The sequence below is a fragment of the Ipomoea triloba genome, chromosome 1, assembly GCF_003576645.1.
Source record: "Ipomoea triloba cultivar NCNSP0323 chromosome 1, ASM357664v1".
In the NCBI taxonomy this organism is placed as follows: Eukaryota; Viridiplantae; Streptophyta; class Magnoliopsida; order Solanales; family Convolvulaceae; genus Ipomoea; species Ipomoea triloba.
In genome coordinates, this window is record NC_044916.1 from 3,058,462 (window position 1) to 3,075,091 (window position 16,630).

General features: G+C 37.2%; 4 protein-coding genes across 5 annotated transcripts; all 4 read left to right on the plus strand.

Annotated features, from left to right (window-relative positions):
• The first annotated feature begins 132 nt into the window (after positions 1 to 132).
• LOC116026337 (GLABROUS1 enhancer-binding protein-like) lies at positions 133 to 1,844 on the plus strand. Its single transcript, XM_031267825.1, has one exon. The coding sequence runs from the start codon at positions 276 to 278 to the stop codon at positions 1,548 to 1,550; it is 1,275 nt and encodes a 424-aa protein (XP_031123685.1). The 5' UTR covers positions 133 to 275; the 3' UTR covers positions 1,551 to 1,844.
• Positions 1,845 to 4,590: 2,746 nt separating this feature from the next.
• Positions 4,591 to 7,225, plus strand: LOC116026386 (protein HEAT-STRESS-ASSOCIATED 32). Its single transcript, XM_031267846.1, has 5 exons — positions 4,591 to 4,766; positions 5,501 to 5,692; positions 5,806 to 6,016; positions 6,460 to 6,683; positions 6,768 to 7,225. The coding sequence occupies exons 1-5, from the start codon at positions 4,644 to 4,646 to the stop codon at positions 6,876 to 6,878; spliced, it is 861 nt and encodes a 286-aa protein (XP_031123706.1). The 5' UTR covers positions 4,591 to 4,643; the 3' UTR covers positions 6,879 to 7,225.
• LOC116026345 lies at positions 7,197 to 9,715 on the plus strand. The gene is made up of 3 exons (XM_031267837.1): positions 7,197 to 7,335; positions 8,140 to 8,800; positions 8,976 to 9,715. Exons 2-3 carry the CDS (start codon positions 8,191 to 8,193, stop codon positions 9,611 to 9,613), a joined length of 1,248 nt encoding a protein of 415 aa, XP_031123697.1. The 5' UTR covers positions 7,197 to 7,335; positions 8,140 to 8,190; the 3' UTR covers positions 9,614 to 9,715.
• Positions 9,716 to 11,382: 1,667 nt separating this feature from the next.
• LOC116026312 lies at positions 11,383 to 15,446 on the plus strand. Of its 2 annotated transcripts, none has more exons than XM_031267804.1 (6): positions 11,383 to 11,676; positions 12,239 to 13,295; positions 13,369 to 13,556; positions 13,943 to 13,979; positions 14,478 to 14,542; positions 14,622 to 15,446. In XM_031267804.1, the coding sequence occupies exons 1-6, from the start codon at positions 11,588 to 11,590 to the stop codon at positions 15,103 to 15,105; spliced, it is 1,920 nt and encodes a 639-aa protein (XP_031123664.1). In that variant the 5' UTR covers positions 11,383 to 11,587; the 3' UTR covers positions 15,106 to 15,446. The 2 variants fall into 2 exon arrangements, with proteins under 2 accessions (XP_031123664.1, XP_031123655.1); XM_031267795.1 differs by having other exon boundaries at positions 11,385 to 11,676; positions 12,236 to 13,295.
• The last annotated feature ends 1,184 nt before the right edge of the window (positions 15,447 to 16,630 follow it).

The window sequence follows — 16,630 nt, forward strand, 5'->3', positions numbered from 1 at the left end:
TCATCCATGCCAGGAACATTGGCTTGATTTAGAATATAATTCAACCAATATTTGAAATTTGAAATTATTAAAATATTTGTACACAAATTTCATGTAGTGTAAAATAACTACCAAATTAAACCGCACTAGGGAAGCGGACCAAACCGTGTGCGAAGCCAATGAGTGAATAACCCTGAAACTAGAGTCGAGAGCCCCGCCTCCGCTGTATCTCTCAACTACAGAAACTGTGATCCTGTTTTCCCGTCGTCGGGCCGCCGGTGAATCAAAGAGAAAAAATGGCTAAGAACCGACCCGAACCCGCGAAATCTGTCGATTCGGAGGAGGAGGAATCCGAGCAAGAGGAGGAAGAAGCTTCATCTGACGAGAATGGAGGTTCCGATTCCGAGCCAGAAACACCCTTAACCCAGGTTTCCACCAAAAAGCCTTCCGCCTCCGCTCCCAAGAAGCCCCAACCCTCTTCTCAACCCAAACGCGTCTCCTCTTCCGAGGAATCCGGTTCCGAATCTGACGACGATTCCGACTCCAACCCTAATGTCAAGCCCATCGCTTCCAAGCCCATGGACGCTCCTTCCGCCGCCGCTACGCCCACTAAGAAGCCCAGATCCAAACCTGCCGCTCCTAGGCCCACTTCTCCGACCAAATCCGCCGCCGGAACTAAGCGCCCAGCCGCCGCGGACGGTGAAGCCAAGGAATCGAAGAAGTCCAAGAAGAAACCCAATCCTGAGGTTGAGAGTTCGGTTAAGAAATCGGTGACTGAAGACTCAAAGAAGAAACCCTCTGTTGAGGTTGAGAGTTCTGCAAAGAAATCACTTTCTGAAGACTCAAAAAAGCAACTTTTTCAAAGACTCTGGAGCGAGGAGGACGAGATTGCTGTTCTGAAGGGCATGATCGCTTATACGGAAGAAAAGAATGCTGATCCAGTTGCTGACTTGAACGCTTTCCATGATTTTATTCGAGAGTCTCTGCATATTGATGTCACCCGGACTCAATTGCAAGACAAGATACGGAGGCTGAAGAAGAAGTATGAAAACAATGCCCGTACTAGTCAAAAGAAAGGAAAGGAGAGAACTTTCTCCAAAATCCACGAGCAAAATGGGTATGATTTGTCCAAAAAGATATGGGGTGGCCATAAAGCCCAGAATGGGAGTGTTGTTAAAGCTGCAGAGAGCTCGAAAGCTAGTAATGCAAGTGCAAGGAAAGACCGGATTAAGAATGCTGTTATTCCAGTTAAGGATTCCACTGTAGCAGCAGCAGCTGAGGTGGTTGATCATGTTTTGGATGAAGAGAAAGAAGCTAACACAAACATGGATGTTGATATCAATGTGGAAGCTTCCAAGAGTTTGAATTTGAGTGGAGGAAGTCTCTTTGGGAAGTCAGTGAATGAGTTGGCAGAGTGGATTGAGAAGAACAAGGCTGGGCTTAGCGAGGAAAAATTGATTGAGATGGAGGGGAAGTGGAAGGCACTTAAAGTAGCCGAGCTCGAGCTGTTCTTGAAAAAGACTGCCTTGATTCAGGAGCAGGGAAGACTGGTTTTGGATGCACTGAAATAGGTTTGCAGGTATATTATGTAACGGGGTGGCTAATTTCGTTTTGTGCTCATAGGTCTATTTTGATGGTGCTGGCTTTCTGCATTTACTATTTACTTTTCGTCAATTAACTAGCGGAGCATGGTTGTAGATGTTATTGTGTTATTACATTGTTTGAACTAGAGTACTTTCTTGACATTTTAGCTTTGTATTAAGCTTACATGAATCTGCTCCTGACTCCTGTTGTTGTTTCCGTTTATATCATCATTTATTACCGTTTTAGTTGTAGCTTCTTTAATGTTAGCTACATTTCAAACATCTTGGCAATTATCATTCTTTCCAATTTTGTTACAATGTGTTTCTTTTATATATGGTAGTGTTCATATAATTCAAATCTAGATGGTTTGACTTGTAATGGCTGTGAGCCACTTGGTGCAAAAACGAGAAAATGGAACAGGAATAGCAGTTTTTAGCTTGATGGTCAGATCTATCTTCTTCTTCTTGGTGCCATTTAGTTTGTATACAAGGAGCCTGTTCCGTAATATGGCTCTGCTGCCCCTATCCTTCAAATTGATGGTTAATTATCTCTGTTTGGTGGGTTTTTGAAGACAACTCGGTCAGGGCAGGTCGCAATTTCTTTGCTTTGTTTGTTTGTTCCCAGTTTTGGGATTGCTCTATTCGTTTTTGTTTTGTTTGCTCCCATTTTTGGGAATACTATATTCATTTTATTTATAAAAACTGATTTTTTAGGTCAGCTTCCTTAGCTCTCTTAGTGTTACTCGGTGTTAAGAAGATCTCTCGACATAATGCTAGTTTATTCATTTATTCTGTGTAGTATTTTTTTGCAGATATGAAATTTTGTGCACACGAGTAATATGTTATATTGCTATATGTGAGATCCGAGGCTGATATCTATCTTTCTCTAGCCAAGCTGGGATCTTACATATATTTGAAGTCATTAGCCTAGCTCTAGCTGCATAGATATGAGTTTGTCTCGAGCACAAGCTCGAAATATCTTTATCTAGCCAAGCTGAACCCTTAATGTGTTTGACTGACTTGTCTCGCCTTGGATGTAGTCATTGGCAAGATTTTTGGTGGGTGAAAACTCATGGATTCGAGTTCTTGCAAGCATTAACGATTTCAAGAGCGTGTTAGAATCAATCTCAACTCATATTGTCACTGGGCATGTTTTGCTTTTAAAGTTACCTTGATTGCATTGCACATAGGAGGATGGCATGCTTTTCATTAATTTGTCATTGCTGATTTGAGTTAGTCAATTAGGATCTGCCATGGCCTGAAGGTGTAGTAGCTTATATATGCTGTGATATATTGCAGAACAGCCATTGTCTTAGGAAGATGATAATAATACTCTGTTGGTGCTAATGCACCCCGAATGAGGCTCTTCTGAGGCTTTTGCGAGATGCAGATACTAGTGCAGTATGTTAATCTTCGCATTTCTAGATCCATGCCTCTATGAGGCTTTTGCGGGATGCAGATACTAGTGTAGTATGCTAATCTCCGCATTTCTAGATCCATACCCCTATGTTATTTGCCTTGAATGATTATTAGCTGCCTGTGTAAGTTCCTAAAATCAATCTTTGAAAGGGCTGTATATCATTGCACAACAAATTTTACTGTATACCATGATCCATGTAACAGCATGAACCATGAAGTAGGTATCATTGTAATACGCAGTTTCGCTTCCAGCGGACGCGATTGGTGCGTGAAACACGCACTATCAAAGCTCTTTTTTCCCCCTTCCTACATGCCCCACAGCAAACTCACATTACTATAATATAATCAATATTCTCTCTCATACACTTTCTTCGTTCCACTTCACATAGAAACCAAAAAAAAAAACCCCTTGTAGATGCTCTAATCCATTGAGTTTAGTTAAGAGTATAGGCCCAATGGCCGATAAGAGCAATGTCCAGTTGTAAACTTGTAATGGCCTAAAGCTATCTTTAGGTCATCAACATTAGTGGATTTTAGTGTGATCATTGAGGAAATGTGAGTGATGTGGAGGAGAGAGAGTGAAGAGAGAGAACAAGTGAGAGCCTCCTGGTTGGAAGAAGTCGCGTGGAAGGCAACATAGCGCCCAACCGGGTGCGTGCATGAGCACGTTACCAAATATTGGCAAATTATCGTGTAATGTGATGGTATTACCGTTACCAAATTATCAATTATTTGTAACATAAATGATGATAGATGTAATTTAATTTAATAATATATTCATTTTTTTTTGAAAACTTATTTAATAATATATTCATAAAATCATTACAAAGTAAAATATTTCTATAAAAATGAATAATGAAAAAAAGGTACTATAAATAGTGTAAGTATTTGGATGATTTTTTTAAATAAACTACTGCATTTATAATAATTAATATAAACTTATAAATCATTGAAAATTACGTATAAAAAAATTATAAATGGAGGTTTATGGATCAACACGAGGGGTAGATTTTTTGAGTAATTATGAACAGATGCTGCATTGTAACAGGGTCAGTAGTACTCAAAAAAATACGAGGAGTAGATTAGTTGAATGATTTGTATGTTTATTTTAACTAGTGTTCACACCCGTGCGATGCACGGAATAGATTTGTTATAATATTTTAAGAATATATAGATCGATATATAATTATAGAAATTATAACATCAAATATTATAGAGTGCAATTGAAATATGGTTTGGATCGATTATATTTTGTGATGTTATCCTTGCATGAATTTTACCAAATAATTGTTGAATTAATAGCTAATACGTAGATGTAAGCATGGGGTGCTGAAACTTTAGGAATTTTATTTATCAATCTTTAGGATATACATAACTTGGGCAAATTTACTCTTTGAAAAAAAACATAATATCCGTGAAACCGTCACACATCATTGTTATCCTTATATTTTTATCCACTTGTTTCATGATCTCAAATAAATTTTTACCTGTTTTTTTTTTTTTTTTTGGCAAACAATTGTTTTTTACCTGTCTTAAAAGACATTTTCTCAAAATACACGTGGCAGTGATGCCCTTTTCTCTAGAAAACGCTCAAAGCTTCCTCGCACTTCGCAGGACCTTCTTCTAAAAGGAAACCGCTGAGATCAACAGAGACAGAGATCGATGGCAGCGTACAGGTGGAAGAGCTTCTTCGACGACGAAGATCGGCCGGAAAAGCCAAGGAGCTATGGCGTCACCGAAATGAGGTCTCCGCATTACTCTCTCTTCTCCCGCCCCCTCCTCCAGGTTCGTCCTTTAAGTCTTTCTCGTTTTCATTCAATATCCTCCATCCAAATTCCTAACGAACTCTTCTCCTTTCCATAAACAAAAAATAAAATAAAATTATATCCTTCAATTGTGATTATACTTTCTGAGAAATTACTGTACAATAGTTGTGTGATTGCTGGTTGAGTGGTTAGTGAGAGAAATTCTGCCATGTTGCCTTCGAAATAGTATCACTTCTCAGCCTATGTTTGTGAGCTTCACTCCTCAAACCGCTACTAGTGTTGTTATGTTCTTAGTCATATTAGTGCATTCTTTCACAAGTTATACCATCATTAACATGACATGAGCCCTGCGTAGGTTAATCAAGTTTTACTAGAATGTTCAATCACTATAATGCTGCTCCTTGAACTTGAACTGTTGATTCTATCATCCTAATGTTCATCATATGTGAATTAATCTGGCTGATGACATGAGCCGGTGCGTAGGTTAATCACGTTTTACCAGAATTTTCAATCACTATGTTGCTGTTCCTTGAGCTTGAACTGTTGAGTCTATCATCCTAATGTTCATCATATGGGAACTAATCTCGATGATAGTGTACCAATTGGAATTCTTTGAGATGTGGTATTGATAATATTCCGTGGATTTAAAGGGAACAATTACTTTTGATGGAAGGGATAGATAGCTCCTACTGTTATGTTTTTCTGATCACCGGTAGTAGTCAAGTTTGTTTTATTTTTCTTTTCCTTGAATAGGATATTTTTGAGTCTATGGGGCAGTTTGTTGATGGGCTGAAGTTTAGTGGAGGATCTCATAGTATGATGCCAAAGACATACATCAGAGACGTAATTGACATGGCACATAAACACAATGTATATGTTACCAGTGGTGATTGTGCTGAAAACTTGCTTCGCAAAGGTCCTTCACATCTTAAAGAATACATTGAGGTACACTGAGTTTTTTTTTTTTTTTTTTTTTAAATAATAAATAAATCATTTTCCTACTATTTCATGCCCTATTTATTAACATTAATGAGTTATTCTTAACAACACTTTACTAGGAATATAAGCAGTTGGGATTTGATACCATTGAACTCGATGTTACATCATTAGATATTCCTGAGGAGACTCTTTTAAGATATGTGCGGTTGATTAAGAGTGATGGTCTTCGAGTTAAGCCTCAGTTTTCAGTCAAGTTTAACAAGTCGGATGTGCCCTTGAGCAGCAATAGAGCTTTTGGAGCTTATGTTGTTCCAACGCCTCGAAGTTCAGGTGAGCTAACAAAAAATGTTGATTTAATTAGACAGGGTTCATTATCATAGAGATCATTTGAGGTTTATAATTTGCTAACCAGATTTTCAATAGAAAAAGATAACCAGAAAAATGCTTCTTGCATAGTTACATGTAACCACATGGTCTAAGCTCTATGAAGCATGGCTGTGCTGGGTGGTGGTGGATGGGTATTGTGAGGTACCAAGTACCAAGATGCAGATCTTAAATTTGTGTGAATTTGTTCAGTCAATGATTAATGCAACTACTGGTTGGCATTGACGACCACTAAAGTAAACCTAGAAGGATAATGCATCTGAATCTGAAATGCATGCATCATGTGATCAGATTTTATAATATTTGTTTTTCCACTCTAGTAATTTTATTATTGAAGTGTAGAATGTGTTTGCTTCTTTTTCATTTGATCCAGCGTTGTTTTCCCGCAGACTATGTTGAAGATGTGGACCTCTTGGTTAGGAGGGCAGAGAGATGCTTAGAAGCAGGGGCAGACATGATAATGATTGATGCAGATGACTTATGCAGGCATGCTGATTCTGTCCGGGGAGATTTGATTGCAAAAATCATTGGTCGTCTTGGACTTGAAAAAACTATGTTTGAAGCATCAAGTCCTCAAACCTCCGAGTGGTTTGTGAAACAGTATGGTCCCAAGGTATTGGGCCTCCTAATTTGGAGCTTCTTCTAGGATTCATATTCTTTGTCTCATTCTAAAATCATTTTTGACTGTGGTTTACAGGTGAACCTTTTTGTGGACCATTCTCAAGTTATGGATCTAGAATGCCTTAGGGGGCAAAACCTTGGTAAAAACCACACCTCCATTCTGGGTTCATCATATTACCTATTCTGATCTAGTGTTGGCATGAAGAATGAACCTCCCTGTGAGCAATTGCTATTTGCTTTGGTCTTTTAAAGTAACAATAATAAGTTTTACTTGTCTTGATCTTTAGTATCGTGTTTATGCATGTCATATCATTCTGTTCACTGTAAAAAGTAAGGTGTTTCATTACCGGCTTCTCTTGGATAAACTGTTGTTGATTTTATGAGTCCACAATATGTATTATGTATTCTTAAGTGATGGGTGTAGGTGTCTTTGTCTCCTTGTATTGAATTTATATTTGCTGAGGAAGAAATTGTTGTCCAGATCCTTTACTAGAGCTGTATTGTTATCGTGGAAATACAAAACCTTTTCATGAAGTCTATAGATCATATTAACAGTCTTTCTTTAAAATGAAAATTTTGTTAGAGCTCAAAATACAGACCAGCATACAGAGGAGGAAGAGGAGAACCATATTGAATGCCCAAAGGTAGGTATATATTAAAGAGTTCAGGACCCATCTTCCTTCAGTAGTCACTTTCTATTACCCTGTTGTGAAGAAACATTTCTGCTTCCTATCATTATTTGATGAATTTAAATCCGTAAAGAAAGGTTGGAATATTTATCCATGAAATTGCCTAATTCTTTCGAGATATTTCCCCTTTTTACCATTCCCAGGAAAAGAAGGAAAAACATATAAAAAGAAAGAAAAGATTAAAAAATTAAAAAGTTTGAATACTAAATACTAATGCAAAACATATAATTTCATCTCACACGTCATATACTCATCCCCAAGGTGTTCATTAAGTAATAACAGGTCACACTTATTTTCAATTTTGATTTATTTATTGTGGTTATGATCCTTCAATTTATTTATTATTATTTTTTTTGTTTTCACTTTGAGTTTACTTATTTCCCTAGAGGCACTTATTACTGTCTGCATGTGGGGTATGAAAAACTGGAAATAATTAATTATATTAAAATCAATTAATTTTTTTTCCATATCTGAAATTATGACCATTTGTCCAAATTAATCTAATATGGCAATATTAAATGTGCATTTACCTCTGTGCATATCTGAAGAAATTTCCATAAATGGGAGGATCTCTACATATGCACATATACTCATACATTTATGGCCTGGTTAGAGAAATAAAACTAGTTACAACCATGGACTGTGGTGTCTTCCCTAGTTACAAAAAGCAAAAGTGATTGGAGCAAAGGTCATTTTCCTTGGTCCCATTCATCTGTGTGTTATTTTGTGATCAATTAGTATTTCATGAATGTTTTCAAGACATGTGAAGCTTGAAGCTGGAAGATTTATAAGGGTGGAGAAAGAAGAAAGATGCCAGCAGTTTGGTGGAAGAGGTCATTTCACTGTAAATCAGAAACCGGAGATGTGCATGATCCAATTACAAGTGGTAAAAATCTGAGCAAGATATCAAGTACTAGGAAGCCAACAACCAGGTCTGGTTGTTCAAGGTCTATTGCAAATATTAAAGATGTTATTCATGGAAGCAAGAGACACATGGAGAACCTACACCTGCAAAGCCCGAGATCTGTTGGAAGTTGTGAACTCTTGAATCCAATTACTCATCAGGTTGTGCTTAATGACTCATCTTGTGAACTCAAGATTACTGGTTATTGTTTCCAAAATGACAAAGGGAGTGGCAATGGTTCAGCCTTTGTGGGCACTATTAAGCCAGGTACACCTGTCCCTGTAACTGGAAGCCATTGCAGTATACCACCCAGAAAGCCAATAGGGTCAGATAGTCCTCTCAGAAAAGGCTCATCTAATAACCAATTAAGGAGGGCAAGGTCAAGGTTTGGTTCTAGGTCTGGGGCCAGCACTGGAGGAGATTCAAATGATTCTCAGCCTTCGACTTGTCACAAATGTGGTGAGCAATTCTCAAAATGCGAAGCTGTTGAATCCCATCATCTCTCCAAGCATGCTGGTAAGACTAGTATCCATGTCTTGTTTCATTTATCTGATATTGTCTGCAAGCATGAAGTTTTACATCTAGCTTTTGTTTATTGCTATCTATTGAGTACTTAAACTTGAGGGATGCCATTATTCAAATTGCCTAAAAATATTGGCTTAAAAGTACACATTTCATGTACAATTTACAGTTACACAACTTGTTGAAGGAGATTCTTCAAGGAACATTGTAGAAATGATCTGCAGAACCAACTGGTCATCAAAGTCTGATAACAACAACAACAAGGTTAGCGATGGGATTGAAAGGATCTTGAAAGTGCACAACATGCAGAGAACACTAACACAGTTCGAAGAATATCGTGAAATGGTAAAGACCAAAGCCAACAAACTTGCCAAGAAACACGCTCGTTGCCTAGCTGACGGAAATGAGCTACTGAGATTCCATGGCACAACCCTGGAATGCTGTTTAGGCATGAAACACTGCTCAGGCCTATGCACCTCGGACAAATGTGGTGTTTGCCAGATTTTGACACATGGGTTCAAAATCAACGGCGGGATCGGAGTTTTCACAGCTTCCACAAGTAGCAGAGCACTTGAAGCCATCAAATTGAAGAATGACAGGAATCCAGGTGTGAGGAAGGCTCTCATAGTGTGCAGAGTGATAGCAGGCAGGGTGCATAAACCACTGGAGAATGTTGAAGAAATTGCTGGCCAATCAGGTTTTGACTCTTTAGCTGGTAAAGTAGGCTTGAACTCTAGTATTGAAGAACTCTTTTTACTCAGCCCCAAGGCTTTGCTTCCTTGCTTCGTTGTCATCTGCAAACCATAAAACAGTTTCGGAAGTCCAATTTGATTGTAATTTCTCAGGAACACTAGTCAATTTTTCATTTTCTCTTTATCTTTGTAATAATACCGATTTATAACCTTTTTTTTTTTTTTTTGAAAAACCGATTTATAACTTAAAAACATTATTTATAAATACGTTCCTAATACGTAATTCTTAACTCCATGAAACGTAATTCTTAACTCCATGAAAATATCATCATTAGAACTGTGTTTTTTTAGTACTATTGACCATGTTACATGTTTCTGTTTATATATACTTTCTCAACTTATTGAAGCTCAACGAGTTTGATAGGGAATATACTCCGAGTAGGTATACGGTCCTAAGTATTTGGTACGTAGACGTATGCAAGTACGGGTGTTAATCCTATATGGCCCTAAGTATTTGATACGTAGACGTATGCGAGTACGAGTGTTAACCCTATAAAAGGGACTGAAAGCCTACATGCAAGGGGGTTTTCCCCTCTTCACTCTCTCCCTAAACAACACCCAAAAAGCTATACTCTCTGATCTCTCTAAATGAATGAAAAACAATCAATAAAAGGGATAGATTGAGAGCCCATTTATGATCTACACTATACTGTGCATACAATTCCTTTACTTGTTTTGTAAACAGGAGTACACGAAGGCAGTAATTCATATCAGAGTTAATATCGCCTCCACTGAAATTCTAACCTAGAACATCCCACTTGGTTCTCCCGTGCTTAATTCTTTAAGATTCCAGGTTCATTGTTCCTTCTTATCCTAGGATAAGATCTGAACCAAATCACTTGTGTGTAACTTAGTTCAAAATATGATTCGGGCTAAAGAATAAATGTATTGAAAGTACGAATCTTCACATCGCCTTGATTGTTTAAAGAAAAAATTAAAATTATATTACATGAAAATGAATATTTAAGAAAAAAAAAAGGAAGATAAAACTGATTGAAATAATTATGCAATGTTAGTTCTTTTATAGTTTAATTGTACTTTTTTTTTTTTTAAATTCAATACTAATGTATTTTTACCATGAGTAGATAACTTAATTGACTAAGTGTGGGGCATGGTAACATAACTCATATCATTTTTGGCCTTTGAAAGCTTTATAGTGTGAGAAGCTCAATGAGCAAGGACCAACCCTTTTTATTGAGGTTTTAGTCTTACGACATATATTTGGTTGGCATTAGGGACAAGTCTAGACTTGAGAGCGTAACAGATGAATAACAATGCACCAAAGAAAATTCACATAAAAATGTAGAGTAAAATGATGTAACTATAGAAATGAGCGGTTATTGGAGAATTAAAAAATCTTTTCAATCCAACTAGTATTTTATAGACTTGTTCTTTAAGAAAGATTAGTTAGTCATTTCTTTTTACTTTAATATTCTAGTTTACTTTGTAATCTTTGTCATTACGTGCTCTAAAAAATACACACACCTTTTTAATAAGTTGAAAATGAAGGTTAGAATTTAGTATTAAAGTCTACATGAGAGTATTTTAAAATTACTAATAAATTGATGATCCAACTTTGATAATTAATTTTGAGAATCAAAAAGAAAAAATTATATAATTTTGACTTTTTGATGCAAAATAGGTGAGAATTACATGAAAAAAGAAAATTTCAAAATCTCTAGTGATAATATGTATATTGTACATGAATGATACTTATATACGAATACGTATATAGAGCAAACGTAAATGTACGATTTGGCAGATTTGGGTCCGTGTGCACAACGCAAAACCCTTTCCCTCTCTTCCATTGTTTTGTGATTTCTTTTTCGGGCCCTCTAAAGCCATCTCTACTGTTGAGTCCCATACTCGATTTCTATTTTCTAGAGATAGAAACGAAGAGAGAGCGAATCTTTCTTTAGGGAGAGAGAGAGAGAGAGAGAAAGAGAGGGCAAGGGGGAGATTCGTCATTCGTATATAAATCTACCCTAGGGGGAAGGGGGGTAGGGTGGGGTGATACACAGAAGAGAGAATGGCGAAGAAGAAAGCAACGATGACCTTGAAAGACTTCCATGGCGGTTCTATTCCTTCCGATCTCCCTCTCCCCTCTGCCCCTGGCGTGTAAGTTTCTATTTCTTGTTTTCCCCCATATGTTTATGTCTTGTTGTGCAGATTTATATTTGTGGATATGGTGGGTCTGAATATGTGCAAAGATGAAATCTTGATCTGAATTCAGCATTATTTTCTTTCACTTTATATGCCTGATTTTGATTTCATGTGAGCCAGTCTTTGAAATCCCTACTCTTCCCCCCTCTTTTAAATGGTTGTAAATTTCCCAGCTTTGTAAACTGCTGTCAATTATTAATCTGTTCCAGTGATTTTCAGCCAAAATATAGGTTATGTTAGTGTTCTTTTATGAGGGTTGTTATCAAAATGCTATCTTTCATAGACTATTGATCTGAAATCCTCTTGTCATTCACCCGGTTTTTCTTCAATAGTTGGAGCTTAGCACAATCCAGAAACTTGTGTTTCTCATGTTTTTGCTGTAGTATTGGTGTGGTTTAATTATTAGAAGATTCATGGAGAGAACTGTAAACTTATGTATAGAAATACTGACAAGTGGGAGAAGGAAGACACAAATACACAATGGTAAAGGTGACTGTGATTTGATTTTTGGCAGAAGTGTGAGGCCATTGGATCGCAATGGATTTGACCGCCAGACACCTTGGGGGAGTACTGGAGGAAGGACTGATCACAAGCTGCGCCCTGGATCGGCAGGGGCGTCGAGGAACTTTGATGAGAAGACTCCATTCCTGAATCACAATGCTCACATAGGCCGGAATTTTGATGAGGATGAGAGGAAGCCATTGGATGGGGTATCAGTACCCCGTCGGATGGTTAGTGACGAGAGCCTTCGTGCTCAACCAAGCCGTGTCGAACCCAGGAAGGACAACACATCAGATGGTAGGGCCAGGAGCAGACCAGTAACAGCACCGGTGTCTCAGATTTCAAGTGGTACAACTAGTGGTTCTTATGCATCAAGATTTGCTGAAGCTAATTATGCTGGAGTGAATACTCAAACTTTTGGTGGCAATAGTCGTGTAAACGTGACTTCTTCAAATGTTGGTGCAGTTGGTGGTCAAGCTGTTATTGGGTCATACTCAAATGCTTGGGGATTAAAGAAAGAGGCAACAGTTGTAAAGGAGCCGGTTGCTACTGGATGGTCTGCTCTGGATACTGCATCCAAGTTGGCCCATGCCAGTGCTCTTGAGAAGGTCTCATCTGGTAGGTGGCATTCGAAGCAACAAATGAACTTCCCAACAGAAGTAGAGGTCCTTAAACATCAAGAGGTGAAGAGAGAATCGTATTACAGGGGTGGTGAAAGCTATGATAGGAATGCCTATAGCGTGAGTGATGCAGTTGATGGGATGGATTATAACAATAAGAGTCTGGCGATGCATGCTGAAAGAAATCTGGCTCTCGGTGATGGGATTCATGTTGCAAGTAATAAGGAGTTGCCTGCACATGAGAGAGTTCATTCTCCTGTGTTTATGGAGGGTCCGGAAAAGAGAGCTTCAGCTACTATCAATGGGGTTCAACGTTCTCAATATGCTGTAAAACACGGTGAACCTGAACCACAGTCATCAGTGCCTTCAGAAGCATTGGAGAGGCCGAAGTTAAAGCTGCTTCCTAGATCTAAGCCATTAGGAAATTATGAACCACCCACTGAATATAAGCAGGTAATTTATTTAGACTTTTACATCTCTGTATTTCTTTAGAATTGCATTTCATTATTGTATTCTGTGGATATAGGGGCACCAGCAGCAAAGTGAACCCGTTCGTCTTGAATATGGTGCTACTGTGCCTGAATCTTGCAATCCCCACAAACATGGTGTTGTTGGATATGAGGGTGGGGACCGAGCTGTTGAGCGCCCAAAATTGAACTTGAAGCCTCGATCACAGCCTCTTGAACACTTAAACGATGATGAAAAAGGCAAAAGGTCAGCATATTTCTAATTACTTTCTTTTCCGATATTATTTCTCATGTTCAAGTTTGCATCCATGCTAACATCTAATGCAGAAAAAGCCAACAGAGAGAGGTGCTTGACTGTGTATGATTAATTCACTTATTTAAATAGGTTTTTATCATCATTAATTTATCCTTTCTTAGTATATCTATTGATATATTTTTTTTGGAAACTTTTATTTCTTTGAAAGTGGATTATGGGTTGGAAAGTGTAATTGTGTGTCTATGGGAAACTTTTGAGTATTTGGTATGTTGCACGCGCTTCAATCTGTGCCTATGGGAAACTTTTTAGTATTTTATCATAATCTTACTATGGCCTTATTTTCTGCCTGTTTTGACGTTTGTGATTTGTTGCTGCAGGAACACAGTCTTTGGTGGTGCTCTTCCGAGAGAAGTGGTAAGTTTTCTTTGATTGTGGTATGCAGAAGAATAAAATAATCAATTTTTATTTACAAACAGGAAAAGATCCTTCCTCTTTTCTGTCACTAAAGAAATGACTTCCACCAAATTGAATGTCTAGATTGACCTATACTCATGCTTTTCAGAATCCAAACGATTAAAAATATGCTCCCTCATCTTACTTTTTAGACCTAAGATAGATTAAAAAAAAAAAAAAGAGAAGAAGAAATTGGATGGACTATACAGTCCAATACTTCTTCTTTTAACTTTTTATAATTTTGTGAAGCTGCATTTGTTTTGAGATTAAAAAAAAAGTATTTTTCTTACTTTTTTCCAGTCTTGTGTTGGTGGGTTTATATAGGGGTAGGCATGCAATGGCCACACATTATGAACTTCTGAGTGCATATGCCACATCTTCTTAAAAACTCAAGAAGCAATTATGTTTGTTATTTTGTTGTAATTCTTTGTGTTGTTTATCTGCTACTGCCAACACCAGGTTCTAAAGGCAAGAGGCGTTGATGATGCTGGTACAAATGATCATGACCGTCAACCCTTCTCTAGGTAGGGAATTTGATAGATTTGCATTTTGACTGGAAGTTCCATCGAGCTTAAAATAATTTATACATATTTTTGTACGAAGGAACAAACAAGATGCCTCCAGGACAGAGACTGTGCAGGTGCATGCTTCTCGTTATAACGGAAGAGCTGAGAATATTGTCACTGATAATAGGACTGCTGGAAACACGGATAGGCGAGATCCAAGATTTAATGGTCAGAGATCAGATATGCAGAGGAGAAACAGGCAAAGTGAAAATCCAAGAAATGGCAGAGACAGGGAGATCGAGAGGTACCATCACCAGCAACCACAGGCACAGGACAGGCCAACCTCACCAGAAACCTGGCGCAAGCCTGTTGATCATCCAAAACCTTCCAGCGATGCTCCAGTGCGATATGGGAAAGTAACCTCTGCAATTGAGCTTGCCACGGCCTTTTCGAAATCAGTTTCTGACCCATCTGCAGATTGTTTTTCTGGCCAGAGAAACCTCACCAGCCGGAATCAGGCCCCCTTTTCCCGACTGATGGGTCCTCCCACAAGGCCTCAAGCTCAGATCAATAGCTATTAAGCTCTTTAAGAAAAAGATATTCGGGGTGTCTGTCAGCGGCTTTGCCATAGTCGGGTATCCGATCACGGAAGCCACAGTTGGGACAAAAAAGGGACAAACAAAAAAGACAAAAGAGATAAGTTTAACAGAGTTTTATTAATTTTTTGTTTTTCTTATCTTGAGAATAATCATAGATGTGATACTTTTAGGATTCCACTCAGAATTGCTGCTCAATGAATTTGTGAATTGAAAAGCCGTAATGGGTGGAAATTATGATATTTAATTTTGGAAATTCTTTTAGGATATTTTTCTTCAGGTGTATTGCATCTTTATTGAATTTCTACATTATTGTTCATCCTCCATACGCCTTATCGTACAGTAAAAGAGCACATTGTGTATATGTCACACTATCTAGCTAATTTTTAGTGTCAAAGTGAGTAGACCATGTTTGGTGGATAGTACAAATTAAAGTCTACACCACCTTTATTGCGGGGCAAATAGAGTTGGCTCAGTGGGCTCCTTGTCGGGTCTTAGCTACTTGACCTTGAGGGGTATTTATAGCTAGTTTAAAGAACTCAGTCCACATGAGGGTATTTATAGCTATTCGACTTCCTAAATGCATGGCGAAGATTTATTTGATCGGCTATAATAAATTTATGTCTAGAATCTTCAAATTCTATACAAACTTAAGAGTTCTATAATGTTCTAAAATATTATATGCATCTTTACACTACTAGTGTTATGTACAAGTTTTCGAAAAAAAACTTCGAAAATGTGTAGCAAAATGACACGGATGTTACAATGAGCCTTAGATGCATAGGAGCGGTAGTATCACCTAACCTTCATGGCTTCATGGGAGTAGATTGGGCATTGGTAGACTTTGGTGTCCTTGTTTGCTTGTATCTTGCCTATAAATATGGACCTGTTCCATGAATATGTTTACTTTTGTTGTGCTATTGCTGTGTGATCCCCTAATAAACTGATTAAAATTATAAATGGAAAATCTAGTTCTATCAAAATCTAATCAATTTGACACAATAAAATTGCTATCTAATGAATTTGGAATTAATACAAATTAATAAAGTTTATGTTTAATAAATTTGAACATAAACAAATTGATTTAATAAAGAATAAATTTGATTTTTTTATGGAGTTCAACAAATTTAAGTTTAATAAAGATAATATTTAATAGGTGAACATTTTCTAAAACTTATAAATATATGATTTTAGCATATTATATTGAATTGTGTATTTTTAGTATTGGAATAGTGAACTTTCAGAATGTAAATTGTGTTTCTAAGCCAAACACATAATAACTGTAGAAGGAAATTTGTATTTACAAGACTACTAAATTAAAAAAAAAATTAAATTGTGTATTTTTAGTATTAAAATTAACTAAAGTATTTGAAATGAAATTGTGAATACAAAACAAGGTAATCAATTACATATATGTTCAATGCAAAAAAAATAAAAATTACATATATGTTAACATTGTGTGTTCATAGTATACAAATTGTAAATTTTTAAAAAGTAAAATTGTGAACAT